The 26,714-nt window shown below is 40.2% G+C and overlaps 1 protein-coding gene across 2 annotated transcripts; it reads right to left on the reverse strand.

The window, feature by feature from the left end:
- Positions 1-8,134: 8,134 nt before the first annotated feature.
- Positions 8,135-25,581, reverse strand: snf8 (SNF8 subunit of ESCRT-II). Of its 2 annotated transcripts, none has more exons than XM_064324517.1 (8): positions 25,558-25,581; positions 24,755-24,805; positions 22,963-23,101; positions 21,697-21,801; positions 10,446-10,518; positions 9,324-9,465; positions 8,959-9,033; positions 8,135-8,481 (listed from the first exon to the last, which is right to left on the reverse strand). In XM_064324517.1, the coding sequence occupies exons 3-8, from the start codon at positions 23,099-23,101 to the stop codon at positions 8,344-8,346; spliced, it is 672 nt and encodes a 223-aa protein (XP_064180587.1). In that variant the 5' UTR covers positions 24,755-24,805; positions 25,558-25,581; the 3' UTR covers positions 8,135-8,343. The 2 variants fall into 2 exon arrangements, with proteins under 2 accessions (XP_064180587.1, XP_064180586.1); XM_064324516.1 differs by lacking the exon at positions 25,558-25,581 and adding an exon at positions 25,053-25,551.
- Between the last annotated feature and the right edge of the window lie 1,133 nt (positions 25,582-26,714).

The raw sequence follows: 26,714 nt of genomic DNA on the forward strand, positions 1-26,714 counted from the left end.
TTTGAACTGAATACAGTAGTGGTACAGCAATGTGAGAAATAAAGCACTCTGTTTTAAAATCCTATAGTTTTACATATTAGGACATAACCCGACCCTCATCTAACCAAAAATAAGCCAACATGCAGCAGCCTACCGTGGAAAAAGTGCACTCCATTATTCAGTAGCTTGTAGAACCCCCTTTAGCACCAATAACCTTAAGTACAGTCAGGTCCATAAATATTTGGACAGTGACACAATTTTCATCATTTTGGCTCTGTAGGCCACCACAATGGTTTTGAAATGAAACAATCAAGATGTGATTTAAGTGTAGACTTTCAGCTTTAATTTAAGGGTTTTGTCAACAATATTGTATGAACAATGTAGGAATTACAACCATTTTTATACATAGCCCCCCCCCCCCAATTTTAGGGGCTCAAAAGTAATTGGACAGACTAACATAATCATAAATTAAATTGTCATTTTTAATACTTGGTTGCAAATCCTTTGCAGTCAATGACTGTCTGAAGTCTTGAACCCATAGACATCACCAGACGCTGGGTTTTTTCCCTGGTGATGCTCTGCCAGGCCTCTACTGCAGCTGTCTTCAGTTCCTGCTTGTTCTTGGGGTGTTTTGCCTTCAGTTTTGCCTTCAGCAATTGAAATGTATGCTCAATTGGATTCAGGTCAGGTGATTGACCTGGCTATCGCAGAACATTCCACTTCTTTGCCTTAAAAAAGTTTTGGGTTGCTTTCGCAGTATGCTTCGGGTCATTGTCCATCTGCACTGTGAAGCGCCGTCCAATGAGTTTTGAAGCATTTGGCTGAATCTGAGCAGATAATATAGCCCTATACACTTCAGAATTCATCCTGCTGCTTTTGTCAGCAGTCACATCATCAATAAATACAAGGGAACCAGTTCCAGTGGCAGCCATACATGTTCACGCTATTACACTACCTCCACAGATGAGGTGGTATGCTTTGGATAATGAGCAGTTCCTTCCCTCCCAGATACTCTTTCTCTTCCCATCATTCTGGTACAAGTTGACCTTTGTCTCATCTGTCCATGGGATGTTGTTCCAGAACTGTACAGGCTTTTTTAGATGTTTTTTTGGCAAACTCTAATCTGGTCTTCCTGTTTTTGAGGCTTACCAATGGTTTACATCTTGTGGTAAACCCTCTGTATTTACTCTGGTGAAGTCTTCTCTTGATTGTTGACTTTGACAAAGATACGCCTACCTCCTGGAGGGTGTTCTTGATCTGGCCACCTGTTGTGAAGGGGTTTTTCTTCACCAGGGAAAGTATTCTACTGTCATCCACCATAGTTGTTTTCCATGGTCTTCCAGGCCTTTTGGTGTTCGAGCTCATTTCTTTTTAAGAATGTACCAAATAGTTTATTTGACCACACCTAATGTTTTTGCTATCTCTCTGATGGGGTTTTTTTTTTCAGTCTAATGATAGCTTGCTTCACCGACAGTGACAGCTCTTTGGACTTCATATTGAGAGTTAACAGCTCTCAATATGAACAGATTCCAAATGCAAATGCCACACTTGAAATCAATTCTAGACCTTTTATCTGCTTACTTGTAAATGAAATAATGAGGGAATGACTCACGCCTGGCCATGGAACAGCTGAGCAGCCAATTGTCAAATTACCTTTGGTCCCTTAATTACAGTCAGGTCCATAAATATTTGGATATTAAGTTATTATTTTAGCTGTTAGCATATTGGAGTTGGAATTAAATAATGAATATGAGCTCAAAGTGCAGACCTTCAGCTTTAATTGGAAGGTGTTTACATCCAAATCGGGTGAAAGGTGTAGGAATTACATCACTTTTATATGTGGTCCCCCCTTTTTGTTTTCTGTATGAGCGTCTATCATTTTCTTACTGTACATCAAATCAAAGATATTGAGGTCTTTATGCAAAACTCACTTAAGGTCCCACCAGATCATCTCCATAGGATTGAGGTCTGGACTTTATTTGGCCATTTTAAAATCCTGATTCTTTTTCAGCCATTCAGTCATAGGTTTACTGGTGTACGTAGGATCAGTGTCCTATTGCATCATCCACATTTGGCCAAGGATTAGCTGTTGGCCAGATGGTCTCAAAATGGTATGGAATTCATGGTGGACTCGGTGATTGTGGGGCTTCCAGGTCGCGTGGCTGCAAAATACCCCCAAATCGTCACTGCTCCACCACCATGCAAGATGGTGTTTGGTTTTTTTCCAAATATGGCATTGCGTATTATGGTCAAACAACTATATTTTGGACTAAACTGTCAAAATAGGTTTGCAAAAGTGGTGTGGTTCACTCAGGTGCAATTCTGCAAACCTAAGTCATGCTGAAATGTTATTTTTGGAGAAAGGGTTTTCTTCTGGATACCCTTCCATAAAAGTCATACTTGTTCAGTCTTTTCCTTATGGTGGAGTCATTAACTCTAACATTTATCATGTTGACAGGCCTATAGATCCCTGGATGTATCTTCAAGGTTCTTAGCAAATTTCCAGAGCATCATACAGTCTGATATTGGGGTGTATTTGTTGGGACACGCACTGGCAACTGGCTTGAATGTGTATCATTTGTATATGATCCTTCCCATTGTGGAGTGATCGACTTATATATTGTTTGGGACTGGCTATATAATCCTTCCCAGACTTATGAGCAGCATCACTTCCTTCTCTGAGATCATCATCAAATATCTTTTGTCCTGAACATGCTCTGTTAACAAAAACTTGAATGCTCCAGTGTTACGATCTGGTCTAAGGTCAGACCATAACAGGATGAATGATAAGGGAAATGTTCTGCAATGACAGTCTTCGAAGGGTACTCGGCATGGGCGGCTTTGAACGCTGAGCTTTGGACACTTAGTCAGTAGTCTGAAATCAAAAGTCCAAATAACATACCCCCTACAGAGTTAAAACTGCAACCAGAGTACCTTCAAAAATAACAAAGCAAAATAACAAAGTTGTGTCCCAAATGGAAGGTAGTCCAGCTGGGAGCCCACTACACGGTGAGCAGGGGGCAAAATGAAAGACAAGGTTGATAATGAGTGAATGGTCAAACACAAAATCCAATCAGCAAACAAGGCAAAGGAGCTAGGCGAGAATCGGAATCGAACATGAGAGCGAATGGTCAGACACAAAATCACAGGGTAAACAAATTAGAAGGGCTAGACGGGAATCAAAATCAAACAAAAATAGGGTTGAATATGCGAAGGCAAACAAAGCAATCACTATACTCAACACCAAGCACAAGTTCAAAGAGCTAGTCTCCACTGGTAGGTGGCAAACGATGGCTTTTTCAAGTCAAGTATCCGGAGACAGAAACGTCAATCTAATGATAAACCAGGAAAACTAAACATGCCCGCAACACAAACAAAAGTAAACGAAACTAACGACAGGGGTGTAACACCCTCACCCTTAAGTGAATACCAAGGGCATAGGTTTTCTTTTCTAGGATGGCAGCATGAGTGCGTGTTAGCTAACATTTTGTGCACCTTTCATATGCATTGAATTGAAACCTTGTACAATTAAAGACTAACACATGAGCCAGTGTCGGTAGCTAACGTTAAACACGCTAAAAATGTAGAAAGCTCAACTGTCCCAAAAAGATTGTACAGATGCAAAAGCAATAGTTTAAATGTTGTGTTTTTAGTTGGCCAGCAAGCCAGTGTACTGAGTTAGTGATTTGCTTTAGTCGGAGGCGGGGATTGAACCCGGGGTCTATCAGTCCTATAAACAGTTACAACCAAAAGGCAGAGGCACTACCCACTAGGCTACAAGGAAAGTAAATGTCAGAGCTGCAAAGTTGTACTGTTTTAAACAAGCACACTTGTATGTATATGTTCATTTTGTGTTTGCATCCGATGAATTTATTGATTGATGCACGTGACCAATATTCATAAGCCATATTCTTTGTGGGCTAGGAGCAATTGTGGCAGGAAAAATAAAACGCAAAATCCCCTTAGTTTGGGGCTTTATTGTGTGGACATGTGAGGTTGTTTATGAATTATGTCTGTTGAAATGAGGTCAGAGTGTACAGAAATGAATGCTTTTAAGGGCTGAGAGTCTGTGGCTGTTGCTGTTATTTCTGTGGGGAACCCGGAAAAGTGCCAAACTCAGTGCTGTTTAGGTATGGGGCATGCTCCGCCAAGGCGTAACTTGGCTGGATGGCATACCTGCCATCCCAATATGAAGGCCATAGCTAAACACAATATATTACTGTAACATTTAAACTATTAGGAAGTGTAATTCAACATTTATTTCATGATTTCATTCTCACTCTTACTGCGCCGCTTCACAAGAGGCCAATCAACTGAGCAAATCTGAAAAGGAGCTTCAGGATGTTCTGCCATTTGTCCCAACTAGAGTAGGAGGACCCAGATTGGTGGCTCACTGCCTTAGGGCCCGAGACCATTTCTTAAGAGGTCACCAGGGAATTCTCCATCATCTTGAGCAAGTCAGCACAGGCTAAGGACAGTATTTCTGTGAAAGGTTCATATAGTTTTATTTGTTGGTGCAGCGGGTAGCACTGTTGCCCCACAGCATGAAGGCCCTGACAGTAAGAAGGTCCTGGGTTTGAATCCCGGGCCTTTCTGTGTGAAGTTTGATTGTTCGCCCCGTGTCTGTGTGGGTTTCCTCCGGGTACTCCACTTTCCACCCACAGTCCGAAGACATGCAGGTTAAATTTCCCATAGGTATGAGTGTGTGGGTGAATGGGGTGTGTGCCCTGCGATATATTGGCGACCTGTCCAGGGTGTATCCCTGCCTCTCGCCCCATGGGATAGGCTCCAGCACCCCCTGTGACCCTGCCCAGGAAAAAGTTGGTATAGGTAATGGATGGATGGACTATGAACAATGAATGGCAATATTTTTTTATGTTTAAAGATCCAGTCAGCAGATGCGTAGTGGGTGCATGCAATGCAGAGGAGTAAAGCACACCATTTCCATACGTCCTGCAAAGATGCTGTTCCAATAAAATTCTCAAACTTCATGCATGACTGCTTGACCCACCTCAGCACCCTCTCTCTAACACTTCAAAGATCAACATTGACAGCGACTAAGATTCACGGCAGCCTAAACTCCACACAGGTGTAAGGAAGAAGTACAAAAGCAGGTGTGTGGGTTTGAATATTAAAATTCTAACATTTAAATAAGTTTTCCATTAAGAAATAAAAATATTTTGTAGTGGTTTAGTGCAGCATCAGGCAGTCCCACTGGCTCATTGGTGCGGTCATACCTGTTGAGAAAGCAGACACAACAGGCCACTGCCCCTCCCACACCCACTGCAGCACCAGACCCACTTCTGGGTCCTCTCTCTGAGCCTGCAGAAGCTTGGCAGGCTGCATCTTCAAAATCTTCACTCTTCTAAGGTTAAGGCGGTGCTGGCCGCTGCTACTCATTCGGGGGCGGGCTCAGGCTTGGAGGTGGGCTCAGGCTCCGGGATAGTCTCCTGCTCCGACCCTCTCTTCATTCAGCACACTCGCAGTACTGGTCACTGGCACAGGGGTAGCATGACAGGCAGTCAGCATCTACTGTGTTTTTTACCCAGGTGGTGCTCAAGGGTGAAGTGGTAGTTCTGTAATAGCTCAATCCAGTGGAATGCAGCAAAGTCTGTATGGACCTTGAAGTCATGGCACTTTGGATATGTTTTGAAATGTTGTACTGCTGCCACCACTGCCAACAGTTCCCACCTGGTGATGGTGCCATGCAAACAGGACTGAAGTATGCCGCCCCTTTCTCCCATTCTTCTGTGGGCTGTGGCAGCACATCGCCCCCCGTCTTCCCCAATGCCTACATTGCTAGCATCAGTGAATGGTTTGTTATGGTTCACACACAGCTAGAAACAGGGCTATGACCAGGGCAGTATGGAGGCAGCAAAAGAGCTGGTGGCAGGCTGGACACCACTGAAACGTCTGAATTCTCAGTAATCGCATGCAGCAGAGTGGTGGTGCTAGCAAAGTCTTTAATGACGCGTCTGTAGTATGAGGCTAGGCCAAGGAAGCTGCGGACCTCTCATTGCGCCTTAAAGAGGCCATATCTTTACCACCATTAGCTGGGTCAGTGGCCACCACCCCCTTTTCCTATGACATAGCCCAAGAAGCACGTCTTTCTCCGGAGCAACTGGCACTTAGCTGGGTTAAGTTTGAGGTTGGCTTTGCGAATGTGTTCGCAAATAATTCAACACTAGCTGCAGATTAGCTAACGCTGCGTCAAAACTAGGGGAATGCACCAGTATATCATCTACTTAGACAACACAAGCTGGCATGCATTCTAACACTCACTCCATTAGCCGCTCAAACGTGGCAGGTCAATTAATAAGCCCGAAAGGCATTGCGCAGTGAGAGGGACCTGCTAGTAGTAGGTTGAGTGAGCTAAACCAAGTAGAACCTATGCTGTCCATAGCCTCGTTAATACAATCCTTTTACTACATTTAGCTGACAGTAATGTAGACCTGCACTGCCAGAGAGGCCCACAGGCTTTCCAAGGGGAAAATGATGCTCACCGTAGTCCTCAGCCTGCGCCAGCGCCTCACTCAAGATTGTCTGGACTGGCAATGTGGACCTGCTGCAATGTGAGCTGGAAGAAGCCCCCTCCAGAATGTCAAGGGCCAGGCTTCCTCGGGCTGAGCCATTGAGCTGTGAATAGGATCGTTGAATTGTCCGTAGTGTATAGTGCATTCCCAGTTTCTCCCTGGGCTGTTCCTCCTTCGAGTCCAACTGCTCTTTGAGAGCGATTATTGATATTGCCTCCCTGAACCGCCAGGCCAGCACCTAACTGAGACTCACGAATGGGGCTCGTCATTGTTGTGCTAGGTAATCTTGTCTGCTCCCTTTTCTGTCAAACCACCACACTTTGGTGCTGAGCAGTACACATATCAATGTAGTTACCGGAGGGTTTACCATACCCGCTGGGCTATCACGTGGGGCCCCACTAACCGGTTTTTAGCAACTCAACGGAGATGCCCCACTGGGGCTAGCGGAGCGTTCCCCTGACCTCCCGTGCCACCGCTAAAAGCTCCACTAGTCTCCTCAATGCTAATAGCTAGGGCCCACAGCTCTTGCTCTTTAGCCTGGTGAGCAGGGTCTGGCAGAACTAGCAGTCGAACTCTGTGCCACCGACTCGCTAATAGAGCTTGCTAGGCTAAACAGAGGGTTCCCGCAGTCTCCAGCAGGCACACTGCAGGCTCTGCTTGCACCGCGTGAGATGGCAAACCTGCCATCTCTAGCAGGGGGGTGGGTTGCAGCCGTGAGAAATAGAATTTTCTGCTCATGTACCTTTTGCGCAGTATCACCCCACAGCAAACCCATTATTCCCTCCCCACCACTAGCCCTTTCTCATTGTGGAGTGGCTGTCTGCACTGCTGTCTTCTGCTCACTCATCCCTTCTGGCAGTCTCTCACGAAGGCATGAAAGTTCCTCTTCAATTTGAAGACCTACTTCTGACAACAGTAATCTAATTTCAATTAAAGAATGAAAGGCAGACCTGGCGGATGAACTCCTTCAGCCACTGCACTCATTTATTAACATGCAAGATCAGAGCAGCTTTAAATATAAACACAGAATTCCAGAAGTGGACATGCAAGCATACAAGCTCATTCCTTACATGTGGCCCCTTATGCAAATCACTGACACAAATTACAGTGAGCTAAGGAGTGAAGAAAGAACAAGAGGAAAGCATGCAATAATGTAAGCATATCCTGCGATATTTTCCCATGGTAACTTCATGTCCCTTTGTCTTGTAAAATGCTTTATTTTTTGTGTAAAAATATTCATTTCAATTGATTTTGTTGACCACATGACCTTTCCTCTTCTGTGCATATTCATGTTCCCAAGAGACCTATTGAGTTTGATTGGCCCATGACCTTTCTTACAGCACCAATATCAGGTAGATTTAGTTCAACTAGATAGCTTTTTCCTTGAACAAGCTGCCTGTAGCCTACTGAATTACATAGCTATATTGCAGCACCTATTTTGTTTTTTAAGCGCCCCTTTTGTCAAGATTAGTAGTCAACTATGCAACATACGGCAAAGATTAGCCAACCACTAGCATTTGGTTTTTGGATTTTACAGATATTGAGAGTACATGGAGTTCGCTGGCTTTTTTATGCTCAAAACATTAATTTATTACAATGAAGGACAAATTGGTTTAGTAAGCTTTGGTGTTTGTATGTATTTTTATTCCATTGCAATTTTACATTGAGAACGATCAGATCTTGGGACACACAATGCATATAAATTTATAGTTGGGGGGCCACTGATGAACAGGTACACCTCACAACCTCAAGATGAAAGTGACAGAGGAATTAATCTCTGGTTAAGTACTAGAGGTCACTTGCAGGGTCCAAGACAACCCCTTCCTCTTTCTCATGGCACCATCTGATTGGCCTCTTCTGGTGTAACATCACGAGAAGACAACTCTGAAAAGAGGGCAGGCAGCCAGTATTGAGGTTCTCCAGCAGCCTGTGAGTCCAGCCAGGCCAAGCCTTCTTTTAGTAAGTGGTCCTGAAAGGGTCAAAGCACCAATTTGGTATTAGAAGGCTGATGGACTACATTACGGTCCCATTCCTAGCACTGTACCCATCTTGCTATACATTCACCGACCCTCTACTTAACTTTCTCTCTCCCTTAAACCATTACACAATCCATTTTTCTTTCTTTACTTCCTTTGACTCCCTTTTCTCCTTAAATTCCACCATTTTTGTTCTTTGAATCAATAATACACAGTAATACAGCTCCGCCTCCCAGTGGTATTCACAGCATTTATCCTTTTAAGGTGTAAGGTCACAAATATGTGATTAGAATGTTCTTAACTAAACATTCTAATGCTGATGAAACAGCCACTACTGGTACTGAAAGCAATGGAGTTCTAGAAAACTGGCTTAAATGTTAAATTAAAAAAAATAATAAAAAAATCTACTCTTCACAGGGTTAAGTAGCATTCACTAGCACCATAGGACAGGCTGCATTAGTTTCACTTACCAGCACATGGCAAGCACGCTCACGCTCCCACTTCAGGCTCTCCTTAATCTCGCTCACTGTCACATAGCCTTTCTTCTGTGGATGGTACAAAGGGATTCAGGTAAGACCCTACTATCACTTTTCTCAGCTCCCTTTTTCATTTTCAGATTTTTTTAATTAAAAAAATTATTAGAAATCTGGTTACTGAAACGGCAATAACAGTCTTCAGTTTGAGAACAACTAACCAAATCACTGTACTTACAAGCAAATGCAAACAAACTTTTAACTGGTTTTAGAATTAAGTAACTTGTGACAGCTATTAGCTCGTACTACACGGCTCTACTAGAATGAAACCACAGGAACTATTTCCATTTTCCCTGCTTTACCTCGGCCAGTTGCAGAACAACTGTGTGGTCCATGTTCAGCTCTGCTGGGACTGACTGTACCAGATAGGAACCTCCCACAGGAATCATCCCAAAGCCATTCCCCATGGCCTTCAGCTTCTTAATGGCTCGTACCAAATCATCTCTGGGGGAGTTGTACAAGAATTTCACAGGCATATTGCTGACTGGATCCTAATATGACCCAGAAAATTATTTCACTCTTCCAACATCACGTTATATTAAATTGCTACCTTTTGTTTATTAATTTCAATTGTCATGTAGTGCATGTTATGTCATTTTGCTGACATGTTGAAAAAGTCAGCAATGACACTGAAGTTTGGATTAGACTACACAAATTGAGCTGGGTATAGCTTTATATTAAATATGTTTCTGCAGTCATGTATATTATTTTGCCACATGTACAAAAAAGTACCTATGTGTAGCCTAATGAACTTCAAAGAAAAAAATTACCCCATTCTGTTGAATGTATATGTTGTTACCTATGGTTTTGCAGTAGTACTATACATAATGCAGACCTTACTGGAGCTTTAAATTGTATATTTCACAGTTCTATTTTACACAAAATCCAGTTCGGTTTTGCCTTTTAATACAATTCCCATGATGTGTTTCACAAAAATCTCATACACATTACAGTCAAAGAATATAATGACCTATGCTAGCTTGAGGCAAGGCAAACACCTGAAGGTTTGTGTGACTACACAGCCTTTGAAGGTAAACTTTACTCTATTGACATGCTGACTAGCATAATTGAGGTAAAATACCTGCACATGAATATACGGTTGACATTGAAATGGCAAAAATAATTATGACTGGCTGAAAATGTGCTAATGTCAATGTCCACATAGTCCCTGTATTTAACAAGAATGGACTTTCCAATGGTGTTATCAGGAGTCATTTGCCTAGCGTTTAGAAGCACCATCTAATGAAGCAGGGAATTATATACATACCTTTTTTTCTTACATTTTTGGGTGAATTTATCCTTCAAAATTCAGTTTAATCCCTTATCTTTCAACGTGCAAATAGTTAAAATGTTCTCTATGAAAACCAACTATAACCGTCTTTTGATATCCTTGATCAATTTACGTTAATTTGTCCTGTACTTACTGGCTGACATCCTGAGCAAACTTCCCTCTGCCCTTTAGCACTCTGTGGTGAAGTTCATCCAAGGTAATAAGGCCTAATATAAAACAGACAGGGGCAATAGGTTGTTACATACACCATAATTTGGGAGCAAGCTTCTTATTTCTTCAGCCCTAACTCTGGAAGAGTTGGGCCAACCATTATATGCAATATTACATACCCATGCATATGAGATTGTCCCTACTTGTGTAAATTATTGATTACTGACATACAGTTCCCTCCATCATATTTGGGATAAAGACATGTTTGTTTATTTCTTGCTTTGGCTCTGTACTCAATTTTAGATTTGTACTCAAACAATTCACAAGTGGTTAAAGTGCAGATTCTCTGCTTTTATTACAGGCTATTTTTATACATTTAGGTTTCACAAAGTAGACATTACAGCGCTTTATATTTTTATGTCTGGGTCATATAATGTTATGTAAATGAAAGTAGTCATGTTAAGTACTTTGTAGCATATCATATCAATGTACCCCACTGTAAGGAATCAGATTAAAGTATCTTTCATGTGTAGCTAGCCTACACACAAGAACACACAGCTTGGCTTAAAAATCTGTAAAAGAATTCCAGCGCAGGCAAGAGAAGCTCAAACAAACTGTACAGAAAATAAATGATTCTGAGAATAAATAAGCCTAAATACAGGCACACAGGTACAGGCTGGCTATATTTATTTTCTTAAATTGTCTATTAATGCACCTAATGCATCAATTGTTACAGGCTCTGAAGTAGAGCTGGGAATATGACAAAAATATAACTCATATTATTGACGGTATGACGGGACTTGATTTTCCAAAACAAATTATATGAGAAGTAAACTGAAAGCCTACAGTGACTGTAGAAAATTAAGAATAAATCATAATAATCAATTTCACTATTTTTATTGGGAGCCTGAACGCTGATTGGTGTGAAATGTTGAATAACATTCATAAATTGGACAGTAAACAAAAAAACCCTACATTCAGCCTGCAAATGTTAATATTCAAAATATTCAAGCAAAATATTAAAAATGCCAAGCTTCTAGGTACTTGAATGAAAAAACATACTTCTAGATAAGACTGGGTGATATACCACATCTACAATTATCAAATGTTTTTTATCATATGGTATATTGGCTTTGTTTCCTTTTTTTCTTTATTCACACCTTGGTGCTGACTCCATCACGTTTCCACAAACTTCACCGGGCGTGTTGTTTGCAATGTCATGTTTTGTTTTATGAAATGGTGAGTTTCATTCAAACCAGACAATTCACCATAAATGTACGTTACAAATTCTTTATCATAATGTTGAAACATGCAATTTTTAATAATTAATTGGATTAAAAACAAAATACCATTGACAATGGTATTGCAAAACCATATACTGCTGCATGAATTCATATCGGCAACAATAGGTAAGCTAAAAATAATAAAGTACTTTAAAGTGGTGCAGAAGCATTATCATCTAGCTTGAAGATTCCAGTAAAATATTAAAAATAGCAGCAAAAAGTTGGCATATTCCTTTGAGTGGCGATTCCTCAGATGTTTTATCAAATTAGTTTTATTGTATGAAGCTGTGCTAATGCCACCGCTCATAACACTGGCATTGCAAATGTTGCAAGTGGCTGTAGGTCTGCTTTCAGATTCCACTTGGTAAACCTTCCACATAGCAGACATCATTTCAGATTGCAACTTGTTTCATAAACAGCCTCATTCATGGTAGCAAATGGATATTGCCTGTTCATGGGAGAGACTGCACATACAGAAAATTTACATAAACACTACAGAGTCAGAACATACAAAGGCAAAGCTTTGCTACAGGCAAGAATTAATATGCACATTAAGTGTTGAGGTGTCACAGAGGATTGGATTCAGAACTCTGCACACTCTTTCAGGTACTTCATAGCAAACTGTATCCTGGCCATCCTGTTTCCGAGGCAAACTAATGGTTTGCATCTAGCAGTGTGGACTCACTGTCACTGACACATCCATGCCTGCCTCCTGAAGAGTGTTTCTGATCTATTGGACAGGTGTTTTGGGGTTTTTTCTTCATTACAGTGATCATTTTTCGGTCATTAACAGTAGAGGTCTGACTTGGTTTACTAGGCCCTTTGCAATTACTGAGCTCACCAGCGCTCTTTCTTTTGAATCATGTTCTAAACAGTTGATTTTCGTAAGCCTAAGGTTTGGTCAATGTCTCTGACAGTTTTCTTCTCATTTCGCAGCCTCATAATGGCTTCCTTGACTTTTATTAGCACAACTCTGGTACTCATGTTGACAAATGTCAATAACAAACTCCAAAGGCAAACAGAAACCTAGAATCAAGACTAGATGCTGAAAGGTCTTTAATACCTGCACTAAAGCAAATGAACACACTCAGAAACACCTGCGTCACCATTTGTCCCAAGCATTATGTAGCCGTGAAATCAGGGGATATCCATAAAAAGTTTGTCATTTCTGCAAAGTGAAACCAAAATGCATAAAAACACCCATTAATAAAAGAAAATCTGAATTTTAAAGTGACAATCTCGAAGATTTCAGTTTCGTTCTCTATGGCGGTGCCAATGGCGAGAAGCGGTAATTGCAGGTGTGTTTTTGGACCTCACTTCCCATAGATCCAACCGGATACAACCAGTGTCGCCTGTGTGACATCAGTCAGTTGGCATGCCAACTATAATACTTACTATTTACTGAATAAAAAACGGTTGTTATAGAACTAACGTTATGTACATACTCATTCGTTGTCTAACATTAGGCTAACTCAAGATGTCTTTACACTGCCGAGCCGGGTTAAAATGCCGTAGCAAACCTGGGGTAGAATTAGTGATGATCAATTTCTGCAAACGTTCTTTATCCACCTTTTGCCCGTTATGAACATCTTTACACTGCAGAGAAGAATTTTCGGGATTCACTGTGGCTCGTGCAATTATGTATCTCGTGCACAATAAGCAGTCTTTTTCGTGAATGATTGTTGTGTGGTATTTTTGAAACAACTGCCTTGCAAAATGTTACCCCTGGTGTTTCTGGTTTTGCTAGCTAAACTGTTCGAGAATAAAGCTGAGCTGGGTGTTAAATTAGCAATCAGAACAAGAAGAATAAAACAAAAACAAAGGAGATTTCATCAAAAAGGGCATAAAGGCTGAAGGAACATATGAGGAAGCGTAATAAAATAATAACAATGCTAATCCATACTGCCGTATTCTTTTATTTAGTTTTCTCCTGCATGACATCTTCAGAAATCAGACCCGGCTCTGCTCCACATACCCCGGCTTTATTCTGATCATTATAATATATTGATGAACTCGATGGCAATGTAAATAACGGTAACAGTTCAGATCAATGATTCGCAACGAGGCGAAACGGTTTTAGAATGTTGCAGAGAAAATTGCAGCGGTGTGAACTGGTTAGTTGCAGAGCCGTTGCCTGCCCTGAGGTTTTAAAAGACCGTCCTTGTCAAATCGCCAAGTGCAGTTTTAGAACGTTTACAATCAGACGTCTTGGAATTTTGCAAGTTGCACCCAGTCTCGTTGCGAATCATTGATCTGAACTGGCCTTAAGTTAGCTACATTGCAACGTTGCAACAAGGTAGCATTGCATTCGAGAGACGGTTTGCGAGGTCGGTACCGGTCGGTAGCGTTAGCTAGCGTTTTTTTCTAATTGTTAGCCGACATTAGATTGTGTTAATTACATTAGCTAGCTAGCTAACGCAACGTTACCTGATATGAGAGATGGATACTGTGCGCAACGTTGTCTAAACTAATGTTGTCTTTCTTGACATGGTCCGGTAGCTAGCGTTAGCTGTGCAAAAAGCTATGTAATTTAGTAAAGTTACATTGTCATTAAATGTAATACGAAATCTACATCAACAAATAATATGATCTCTCATGTTACACAAAACCTTTGTAGGGTTCCATAACTCCCCCAACCCCCCTTTCTCTGTTATTATAACACATGCAGACACCGGAAAAAACAGTACGCCGCCCACACACAAGTGAGTTGAAGAGCGAGCCTGTTGCGTTAGTTCCGCCTACCCTCTCTGGCGGACCAACCACTGATGGGTGGTGAAAAACGGGTCACTAACTGTGCGCCGCTTGCGATTTTTTCCCGGGAATGTCGCCACAGACACCAAGTTTTTTAGTTCCGCCTACCCTCTCTGGCGGACCAACCACTGACGGGTGGTGAAAAACGGGTCACTAACTGTGCGCCGCTTGCGATTTTTTCCCGGGAATGTCGCCACAGACACCAAGTTTTTTAATCATGAATTATGATAATAATAATAGTATAAATTAATATAAAAATAGGCTCAATCACCATTGTGTTACCCAATGCAGCGATAGTGACTTAAAAGACATTTATTTTAATGAAAATCTTCGAGATTATTACTTTAACCACACGTAAATTGTTTTATTACAAATCTAAAACTGTGGAGTACAGAGGTAAATCAAGAAAAAATGTCTTGCTCCCAAACATTGTAGAGCGCACTGTATGTAAAGCAGATTTCCACAAATTCAGTGGTTGCAGTTATTGGTGCTTAAAACATGCCATAGTACCCAATTTCAATTCATGCATTGATTTCTCATTATCTCTTGAGTGACTGACTGATGCATATAACTGGAGCCAGTTATAGAGTCTCCCTGTTGTGCAGATCATGCAAGTCCAGTGCTGGCACTTTACTCCTGCCACTAGATGGTAGCAAGACATCAGAGACAGTTGATCTGGTAAAGTCAATCACACTTCACAGCTCACACTCCAGTGAAGTCCCTGGACTGACAAAGAACAATGAACTTATGTTTTGATTAGACATTACAAGTAAGACTTCCCCTCAGTTACCTAGCACCTCCCCTAATGTTAAGGGAAAAACGGAGAAATAAGCGCTTGTTCCATTCTGTTGTTTTTAAAAACTAGGCTTGTGGTTACATTTATAATGCAACAACGGCCCGTCTTTTAAAAACACTTCATTTTATTATCAATAAATAGCCTAATTACAGAAATAGAAGCCATTATCTAACCTGGCAGTATGCTGCAGTAACCACATTTGCTATCACGTGTGATTGGAATGTTTTGAATGAATGAAGCAATAATACCAACCAAAATAGCTTCCACTGCTGTCTTTTAAATGAAAATAACATTGAAGACCACATCATTTAAATAAACGACAATTATTTAGACTCAAATTAGGGCTAGTTGTTTTCCGAAGTCACCAGTAACTCAACATTTTAATGACAAAACATACATTTGTTCTGCCATAACATTTTATTTGAACAGAAACCATGATAGCTATCCAACCTGAGTATGTGTGTGTGTGTGTGTGTGTGTGTGTGTGTGTGTGAGAGAGAGAGAGAGCCTACACTTGACAAAACACGTACTTCAAAATAGTTTACATTAAAAAACCTGCGCATTGCAGACCTTTTCTATGAATATTCTCCAAATATAAAATGTCAGTGTGGAAAATGAAGAGTAGGGGAGCGTCGCCATAAATGCAGCAGCTTTTTAGCCTAGCACTATGAAATTTTACTTCAAACAGCTCTAATATATCAGTAGTCATTAGCCATTTCAATTACATTCATGACTTAATCGCGTTGGATATAATTAAAACCAAAGTCGATGTTTCACTCATACCACCTAGTCGATATGACTGTAACAGAGGTGTGGAATAATTCTAACAGTGAATGAACATGACCTATAATGTGCCTGCGCAGGTTGTTTTTCTGCACATACTAACGTTAATCAAGGAAACACATTTCCAATGGTAACATGAGACCAGCCACATTATCAGATTATGAAACATGGGGAAATATTCATGAAAAAAGACTGCGTAAACACTGAAGCGCAAGTAACTTCGTAACTTACCACAAAGTGAGTTACCATGGTTACCAGTATCACTTTCCGTGATTGTTCCGTTCCTTTGGGAGGTGATAACGTTCAAACCAATGAGGAAAACTACTTGTGTTTGTTTCTTAACACCCAGGTAAGCTTTCAAAAAGCAAATAGCCTACCATACAGACCAATCTGGTGTGTGCTCATTATAACTGCCTGTGACCCAGATGGTTGTTTCTTTTCCAAGAATCACTTGGAGCATCCCGAAGATATGGCTATGTCAACACAGCAAGCAAATTAGCTGAAAACATTTCAATTTAAATACTGAACTAACTTAAAAACTCTAACAAGATCATGAGTAAAATTAATATAAACATTATTCACCATTTAAAATGCCTAAGGCCTCCGCAAAAGGACACTGCATGTAGATACGTTTAGTTTTCAACACAACATAGTGTCCCTAATCTCCAAATCTGAAGCCCTCTCCATGTCCAACCCACTCGTTTTCTCTTTAGATGGAATTTTGTAAACATAAAACAGCAAAAAATCATGTTGTTTGTTATAGCAACTCAGAGGCGGTATAATTGTAACAGCTGTTACATTTATACAGACAGGGGCATCATGATTTTTTGGTCACCTAGCATCAAAGTCCAGCTGGAATACACTCCGAAAACCACTTCAAGGACAGGCCAATCCTTAAAATGATGTATGATTTATCTTAAATTTAAAAAATGTGTGTACCCAAAAATTTATTTCCCAACAGATTTTTACCTAGCTTGCTTACTACCCACCAATGCTCAGAAATGACAAATCAGAGATTTATTTTCTCCATTTCTGTAAATAATAACATTACATTTAAAAATAACAGGAACATCTGTTTCAGTTACATAAAATATTCTAAGAGCTCTTAAAATATACTACTCGTGGAAACGAAACGGTGAAAACACAGCAAAAGTTGGCTCCGTGACTTTAATGTCGGTAGATTCAACATATTTGAGAGTCACACGTCTCCCCTGCATAACAAAAAAGAAAAGAAAATGATCCTATGTTCAGAAATAAGAGTTATTTCACAGACTAAAGGGAGTGCTTTTTGACACAATTTGCGTCTTGCGGCCTCAACTGGTTAATGCTGCTTATTAAAGCTTTACTTTGTACAAAACAAATTAACAGCTTTGGTTGTTTTGTTTTTTATGTCTATGACAACACGTGTTGCTGCTAACACAGTCTCATAATAAAATGAGCACTGATCTATTCAAGTGTAAATCGTATTCTATAGTGCAAGTGGTAGGCTATTCATATAACAAAATATTGCAAGTTCCCAACTTTGTTGGCCTTTTGATGTGCAGCAAACAAAAAATGTAAGAAAAGGCTTGAAATAAAATGAAGTGCGAGACCCTCAACAATTCCTGAAGGCTGTACCATATAGCACTAGCAAGAACAACATGAACATATGCATTTTTGTTAAGGAATATGAGCATGTCCACAAGATCTGGGTGTCAGTCTGATGCGCAGTCTGGTGAAGGTGAGAATGGCAGCTGAGAAGACGTGCTCAGATGACACCGATGTTCCAGGAATAGACCAATAACGTTTTGTTAATGCTGCCAGTCAAGGGAACTGAAGGGATTTGTGTCTAACTACAGAGATTTCTCTCAATTGCAAAATCTAATCATCAATGTTAGGTTATTCATTGAAACGGTTTATTGAAATGTAATTGTTAATCAATAAAAGTTAATTGATCAACATTCTAATTAATGATTAACAGTTAATCAATTAACAGATAACATCCCTACACTGTCCCTAACAGTTCTTCAACACAGCACTAGTATGTTTAAACAGGTAAATGTTGAACCTGTGCGACAGTCTATTAGCTTCTTTTCAATTTTTTTTACTTTAAAAAAGTGCTTGACATTCCATGTATGAAGAAATCTCTCAGGGTCCTTGTGTGGGACTGTATTCATCAGTTCCATTTAGTTAGTCCTGCTTTGCTTATAAATTTAGCATATATATTATTGCTATTTTGGACTACTGCAAATATTGTATGACTACTTTCCATTAACATATTATGTTCATATATGGAATAATTGTTTGTTCAATGCTGATGAACACTGCATGACCAAAACGTCCACACTACGTTTGCATGCAGCCAGCAAGATCAAGTAAAAAGTCAAATTGAGAGTACTATTTTTCTGTAGTTTGGATTGTACAGTACTGGCACAAACTATGAAACACTGCTTAAACAAGAAGTTAAGGACTCTACTCATTTTTCAGTGTTTCTCAGATCTATTTTTGTCTGTAAAAATGTATTTGAAATAGTTATCTCCTTGACCACGGGTGGTAATGACAATATGTGACCATCAGTAATTAAATTAAAGTATATAAGTGAAAAAATGTTTTTCTTTGCACTCATATTATAATTTTATGTAAAACATTTATATATACTGTATATATACTGAACAAACAAATACATGTTCAGGCTGATTATAAAATTTCCAACAGTTAGACACATTAGATTGCTCATTTACGTAGGTATGAACTAATACATATACTGTAGGTAGATGTCATGATGACTCTTGATTATTTAAAACAAATACCAATTATTTTTGTTTATGTTGATATTACATATATTACATTTTACATTTACTATGTTGCTGCAAAATATTGCATTAATTCTGAAACTAAGTTTATAAATATAGCATTTCCATCTATCCATCCATCCATATATCTATACATCGAGATATACACTCACCGGCCACTTCATTAGGTACACCTGTTCAACTGCAAACTGCACCCGTTAATGCAAATATCTAATCAGCCAATCACGTGGCAGCAACTCAATGCATTTAGGCATGTAGACATGGTCAAGACGATCTGCTGAAGTTCAATCCAAGCATCAGAATGGGGAAGAAAGGTGATTTAAGTGACTTTGAACATGGCATGGTTGTTGGTGCCATACGGGCTGGTTTGAGTATTTCAGAAACTGCTGATCTACTGGGATTTTCACGCACAACCATCTCTAGGGTCTACAGAGAATGGTCCAAAAAAGATAAAATATCCAGTGAGCGGCAGTTCTCTGGGCGAAAATGCCTTGTTGATGGCAGAGGTCAGAGAAGAATGGCCAGACTGGTTTGAGCTGATAGAAAGGAAACAGTAACTCAAATAACCACTCGTTACAACCGAGGTATGCAGAAGAGCATCTCTGAATGCACACCACGTCAAACCTTGAAGCAGATGGGCTACAGCAGCAGAAGACCACACCGGGTGCCACTCCTGTCACCTAATGAAGTGGCCGGTGAGTGTATATGGGCAGGGTTGCAGGGGGTGCTGGAGCCTATCCCAGCATGTATTGAGCGAGAGGCAAGAATACACTCTGGACAGGTCGCCAATCTATTGCAGGGCACACACACCATTCACTCACACACGAATACGTATGGGCAATTTAGAGTCTCCAATTAGCCTACCTGCTTTGGACTGTGGTAAGAAACCGGAGTACCCGGAGGAAACCAGTGGTGGACAAAGTACACAACTCCATTACTTGAGTCAAAGTATAGATACCCCTGGTCAAATATTACTCCACTACAAGTGAAAGTTGTTCAGTCAAATTTTTACTTGAGTTAAAGTACTGGAGTACTTTAACTCAAGTACATTTTATTTTTAATGTCAACGCACTGGTGTATTGTTTCTACGATGCATTTACAGAAGCTCATTTACAGATGGATTTTTACTGTTATTAGATAGCAACACATGATAGACAGGGGTTAAATTGGGATTTGGGAGGTGGGTGGACCCTGAGATCCGGTGGGAGGTGGGTGAAAAAAGGTACAAACCAATTAATGTCTCAGCTCAAAATAATGGTATCTTCAACCTCTTAGCGCACAGCCCCTAGTGGTCGGCACGCCGGCGTGCCGAGATTACTAAAGTCAAACATTCGGTGCTACTGCAACCAACGTGTGAGATAAAAACAGAAACGCGTTGTTTTCGTTACATTAGTAGACGACACAATCGACAGAATCTTCCCCTGATTTTCCTTGAGTATCAATACAATTAATCCACAAAATAGGCTACTCAATACTATCATATAAAGCCAGCTCTCCCCAAATAGGCAGTTTTAGCGAGTAGCCTAGGCCGTATAGCCTACATTTATTTTCATTTGCAGTACGAAATTGTGCACATTTTTAATCAACATTATTTGCGGATACACTTCTTTCTCCGCACTCGTATTCATGGCAAATATCTGCAATGCGTAGGCTAGATTGTAAACACAACTGAAGTGCAGGTTTTGTTTTTGCTGGTTATTCTGAAAGCTAACACGGTAGATAACATACTGGTGTATCTTATTTGTTAAGTGTAGACTATTTGGTGATTAAAACGCATTTTTAACAGATAAATTGAATTTATGACTTAATCCCCCTAACACGGTATGAAGACGATACTTGTCATTTGATTAATCCGCTCGTTGGCACGCTTGATTATAAAGAAAAATTACTAATGAAAACAGGTTGAGATCAATGGTTAGTTTAAAGTAAAGTTTTGCGCCCCACCAATTTTCAGCTCACCAGTCGCCGCTGAATAAAACGTTATGTGTGTGGGAAATATTCTATCCTAGCTTAGCTTCTGACCAGCAACCTGCTCATTTTGCTTAAGCAATCAAAGTTGCCATTAATAATAGCCGGCGTTCATGGGGGCTGTTTATTCACCTCTATTTAAAATGTTGCATACATGAAATTACATGTTAACGAAACTACCTACCGCATCCGCTTCCAATCAATCAAGACAATCAACGATATTTTTCTTTCCGTACTGTCTATATAAACGACTGTTCCTCCTGAGTTTTTTTTTTTCTTCGGATTTTTGTTTGGTTGAGCGAGTAACTGGCTAGAAGGAACACATGGACTGGAGCCTAAATGGACTGGATTGTCATAGTTATTTGTAAAACTGCCGGTCAAAATTATTTATTTATTTACCAAAGGTAAATAAATACCTGTGAGGAACACAGTGTGTGGCCAATCGCATTTTAGAAAATAAAAAAATATTCAACTGTTGACTTCAAAGCTATGCTTCAAAGTAACGGGTAACGACAACCTTCATATAAATGTAGTGGAGTCAAAAGTACAATATTTATCTTTCAAAATGTAGTGGAGTAAAAGTCAAGTTTCCAAAAAAATAAATACTCAAGTAAAGTACAGATACTCTAAAAATGTACTTAAGTACTGTACTCAAGTAAATGTACTTCGTTACTGTCCACACCTGGAGGAAACCCACGCGGACATGAGAAGAACATACAAACTCCACACAGAAAGGCCTAAGCCTAGGCCTTGGCCGGATTCGACCCCAGGACCTTGCTGAGACAGTGACGGTGTTACTCACTGTACCACCCGGGTACCACAGGGCGAAAGGCAACATACCCTCTCCCCATGAGCACTTACCCCCATTTCTGTGTTTCAAGGCCAGGCACACTTCAATGATCTGCACACCCAGCTCATAGTAGAAATCTCCAACACCTAGCATTTCTGACCAGAAGCCCTTTCCAGCTGTGAAAGATGCAGAAAATATTTTCCTTTATACAGAATCTCTCTGCAGATCCACGATGAAATCACTGACTCTGACATTATTAATCACCTAGGATAACCTACCTGTATGAGCCAGAGCAGATAGTGATGTGCCTACAAACTACTACTAAACAGGAACTAAATATTTCATGTTAAAGGCAAATTTTAGCTTCTTATAGTGATAACCATGGTAAATCGGTGATATAAGAATTATTCAAGGTAACATGAATAAAAATACATTTACATTCGCTAATTTTCCATTCATTTTCCGAAACAGCAATCTCCAAAAGCACACTTCTTTCTCTCATCCCAACAATACAACAGCAATGAATTGCTGTCTGAGTTCTGATAAATGTAACCAAATTATGATGTTCCCTATGCCATGAGATGCTGCTTTGTACTTGAGCGCTCCAATTCACTGGTTTGCAGTCATTGCAAAGCAAAGTGAACCTTGCCTATTATCTACTTATAGTATTCAAGTAATAATTTCACTTTTCAGATTCTCCTTACCTTGAGAGTACTGATTTCACATGACAATGTCAGCTCCCAAAGGCTGCTGGTTGTAGCCCCCTAAGCTGGACCACATTCCACAATTTTTTTTTTTTTTTGTAATTCCAAATGCTTTTCTGTGAAGCACTTTGGGCTGCAACCCATTGTATGAAAAGTGCTATACAAAAAAGTTATTATTATTATTGTTATTATTCCGAAAGTGAATAGAAGGAAATTTAAACCTATCCAACCCATCTCATTCACAGGAATTTCTCACTGAAATACCTAAATATAGTAATAATAATGCTATTGCTATATTTCCACCGCCTCTAATTCAAGCTATCTTCATATACTGTATGTTTAGATATGTTCATAATGCCTCAAAAGGGTACATTTCTGCTAAGGACTGCATTCATATTTATTACTTTTGATATTTTACTCATTCATAAGTTAAGACGGGTTGAACGGTTTCAACTGACATCCATTCCCTTTGGACTGCAGCCTACAAACTGATTCTAGAATTTGCTTATCGATCAGTAGCCTTGGAGATCACTTGGAGACACTGTCAAGTACAATGAATACTCAAGTTAACGAGGGGAAAGTTGTGAAACTTTAACTTCGACATGCCCTTTGATATGGGTGCATGGATCTTACAGGCAAGTGGGTCGACTCCAATGGTGGCACACATTTCTTGGAACTGCACCCGAAACAGCGCATTTTTGCGGATCTCCTGCTTGTGCTTGCTAGCAAACTCCTCCAGATGGGTTTTGAATGTCTCCAGCTGTTTGGACATCTGAAAGGTAGAGACACACGATGATGTGACCTCTGGCCCAAGAGTTGACCCATGTGCCACAAGTCAACTATACTGAGGAGTCACGAGCCAATGCCGGTTTTGGTTATTAGGATATGGCCACATAAAAACCACAGATGAGCTGAATGTTTTCCCTCCCCAATTCTGACTGGATTACTATATTTCTAACTTTAAATAAAAGACTTGTTGAACGAAGAATGTTTTATCTATTAGGCTATAATATCTAGCAAGCTGGCTCAAATTGGCAACACTAGCAATGCTATTTGAGCAGCTATCCAGTTTGTTATCTTTGGAGTTAGCGAGTTAGACAAGTTTGGTATTGAGGCCAATTTTTGCTGGTCTCAGACCCATCTTGGATTCAGGGTGAATTTTACTCAGTCTTGAAATGGTCTCAGATGAGTTGGTCTCAGAATACTCCTTTAGGTGAGACTGAAGTTGTGTTCCAAATTGCATAGCTGTGTTTGAAATTACGTAGCTAATGAGAACATATTGTTTTTCCTACATTACTTTTATCATTTTAATCTCTTCTAGGAAAAGGTCCAGCTGTGAATGCTTACATCGTCAGAGAATTTGATAACATTGCATCAAGCTAAGTAACATTACATTGGCTTCCTCAAAAAGTGCAACCAACAAAACATTCAGCAACAAACTTTCCTAACTCCAACAACCTTCACTCTCTCTGCCTCAAAACAGGAAGTTCATATGAGGCATGGGCAATCAAGCAAGAACACTCAGTCAAGCCATTATTTTTGTGGGTTAACCCCAAGAAAATGGATAATACTATCATTTCTGTATTTTAAAGAGGGGTGGTGGTGGTGGTGGAGGGGGGGGGGGGGGGGGCAAGGGCGGGGGTGTTGGTCATCCTCCAACTACCAAACACAATGACACAGGCATAAAATACACTATAACTCTTGTCAAATGAAGGGCTAATACTACCATTCCTGTATTTTGAATGGGAGCGGTGGTATCGGTAGGGGTGGGGGTACCAGCAAAGGGGGGTTCTGGTCACCCTCCAACCTAACATAATAATAACACAAGGCTAACATTCACTACAACTCTTTGAACATTACCAGACATCAGTTCTTGCATACTGTTATCGTGAGCATGTTGCCAGCTAATACACACATGACCACTCAGGCCAAATGTTGCATATTTGCAACATGGTCAAAATGTCCTCAAAGTAACACTTACATTGTTTCGTTTTACTTAATGTTATCATCTACATGCACTACACACATTTGGCATCCCAATGAAATATAACTGTGGTAATTAACCTACTTCAAGTGGTGGAAAATCCAGATGTTACAGGAGACAAAGCGGATCTTCTTGAGGAGCCTATGTTGTGTGTACTTTAGACACTCTGTGTGAAAATGTTTCACTCCAAATATGTTACAAAAATATATTATACGGCTTTAGGAACTAGGAAATGTTCTAAAATTATATTTGGGGAAACAATTGGTGTCTCTAGGGCGCCTGAAAAGAAATGTTGCATTTTTGCAACACCGGGTCTCACAGGGTTAAGAATTGTGGATCTAAAATTAGATTTAACCAGCCCATTTATGTTGCAGATAAACTTGGCCGACATTACATGTACACAGAAAATACAAAGTGAAAGAAACAGGTTTTGCAACTCACCTGCACAATTTGATCCTCAGCAAGTACAGTGCCCCTCTCTTTATATTTCGCCTACACATCGACAGATAACGTTAATTGCATTCAAAATGGCCCATTTACAAAATGACTTTTGTACGTCGCTTTGGATAAAAGCGTCAGCTAAATAAATGTAATGTAATGACTAGAGAATACTTCGCCGTTTTGTAATAGGTATCCAGTGAACGTCACATGGACACCAGTGCAACATCGCAGGTTTTGATACAGCACAATAAAATAACTACACATATAGGTATGTGGTAGTTCCATTACATTAGTCTACCTCAGCAAGCTTCTTTTTGGCGATGGCGCCAGCTCCCACTCCTCTCCTGTGCATTGTGAGTTACTGTAAGTTAGACGGCAGTAGGCTATGTGTTTCAAATGTGTATCTGTAGCAAGCTAGCTTTAGGTTTCGCTCATTAGCTTGGTAGTTGACAATGATAGCAAGCACGTATTACGTCACTGTCTTAAATGAAACATATAGATTTTCTGAAACAGTAAATTAACTATAAGAAGCTAACTAGATAACTTTTACTGACTGAATTTGATAGCGAGATATCAACATAACAACGTTAGCGTAGAGTAAGTCACGAAGTTACGGCAGCTGTACGTCCTATCTGTTTTCATCCAGGTCGTTCAAAATAAACAACCATTTGTTATCACGTTATATAGACAGTACGCTATACGCGGTGTCTGGAAACCTTCCATGCCTGTTATTTCAAAAAATAAAAATAAAACAATTTAAAAGCGTAAATCAGGAAGTCTGACGTGACAACCATAGAGCGTACATAAGAATTTGGGAGGGTAGGAGGGACCAGACGGTGAATCCCAGGAAGTAACCGCAAACACCTTGAGGGCGAAAATGCTTGCTGCTCATTGAATTCAATGTAATAATCCAAGGTGATTTAACAACCAAAGAAAACCTCGGTCGTTTTTTTGTGACCATAAATTTAATTATATGCAACAGTTTCTGAAACAATGGCTGTTTTGGTCCAGAAGTTTTGGGAAAATATTTATTGAAATGTGCATATTTTATTACATAATGCGCATTTTCTCAATCTACTTTTCATGTGAAACGTAACGGTCATTAATCGAGTTTCAAAATGCCATCGAGGACGTTTTTATTTTGGCTTCAAACGTCTAATATTCCCCATTCACTATAAAGAAAACTCCGATGTTTTTTCTCTCAACACACACAGTAGAGGCTTACTTCCGGGAAGGCAGGACCATCTAGTTAAACATGCATATCTATGGTCTTAATGTAGCCTAACTGAAACTGATGCCAGGGTACCAGGGATTGCCATGAACCCCAGTGGTTACTCGTGGTATTGCAGTTTAGTAAACCTCTGGTGCCGAAAAGCAATTTTCCCCATTGAAATCCATTAAAAACTACGAATTGAATTATTTTGTACAGAACTTTTTAGCTCTAAAATTTCTTCACATTGAACTAATTACTCTCCAGGCACTGTTTTTTTCGGAGTCCCACAGAAGAAGATATCAGATCTATTTCATTCCAATTTGGTCTGCATCACTGTGCGTAACCGCATATGTGGGCACACCTGCGCATGAATGAGTAGGAGGCTGTGATTAACTCATTGATGCTGAAAAGGGTTGAACTGAGCATTGCCTGCACAAAACCGCTGTATCTTCTCATTGAACTAATTACTCTCCAGGCACTGATTTTTTTTGGAGTCCCATTTGAGTCCCATTTGAATTTAACATGTGTAAATTTGTGTTCTTGGACTAGCTGAATTGTGTTTGTTGCTTTTAGTTTAGCCGAAGAGACAGCTATCCGCCTGGCGCTAGCACTGGAGGGGAAGGCCGTTCAGAACCTCTTCGATCTCAGCCCTGCGGAGAGACGCAGCTACCCGGCCCTCACCCTGGCGCTGGAATGGCGCTCTGGACAGTGAGCCTCCACGGAGCGGATGAGGGACAATCTAACCAG

Source organism: Anguilla rostrata, chromosome 2, assembly GCF_018555375.3.
Source record: "Anguilla rostrata isolate EN2019 chromosome 2, ASM1855537v3, whole genome shotgun sequence".
NCBI lineage: Eukaryota > Metazoa > Chordata > Actinopteri > Anguilliformes > Anguillidae > Anguilla > Anguilla rostrata.

Excerpts from the sequence above, each read along its gene's own strand:
- snf8 (XM_064324516.1), bottom strand. The coding sequence starts at position 25,106 with ATGCACAGGAGAGGAGTGGGAGCTGGCGCCATCGCCAAAAAGAAGCTT. Across the intron at positions 21,802-22,962 it reads TGGAGTCGACCCACTTGCCT|CTGGAAAGGGCTTCTGGTCA; the intron begins GTAAGATCCATG and ends CATCTTTCACAG. Across the intron at positions 8,482-8,958 it reads AGCGTGCTTGCCATGTGCTG|GACCACTTACTAAAAGAAGG; the intron begins GTAAGTGAAACT and ends TGACCCTTTCAG.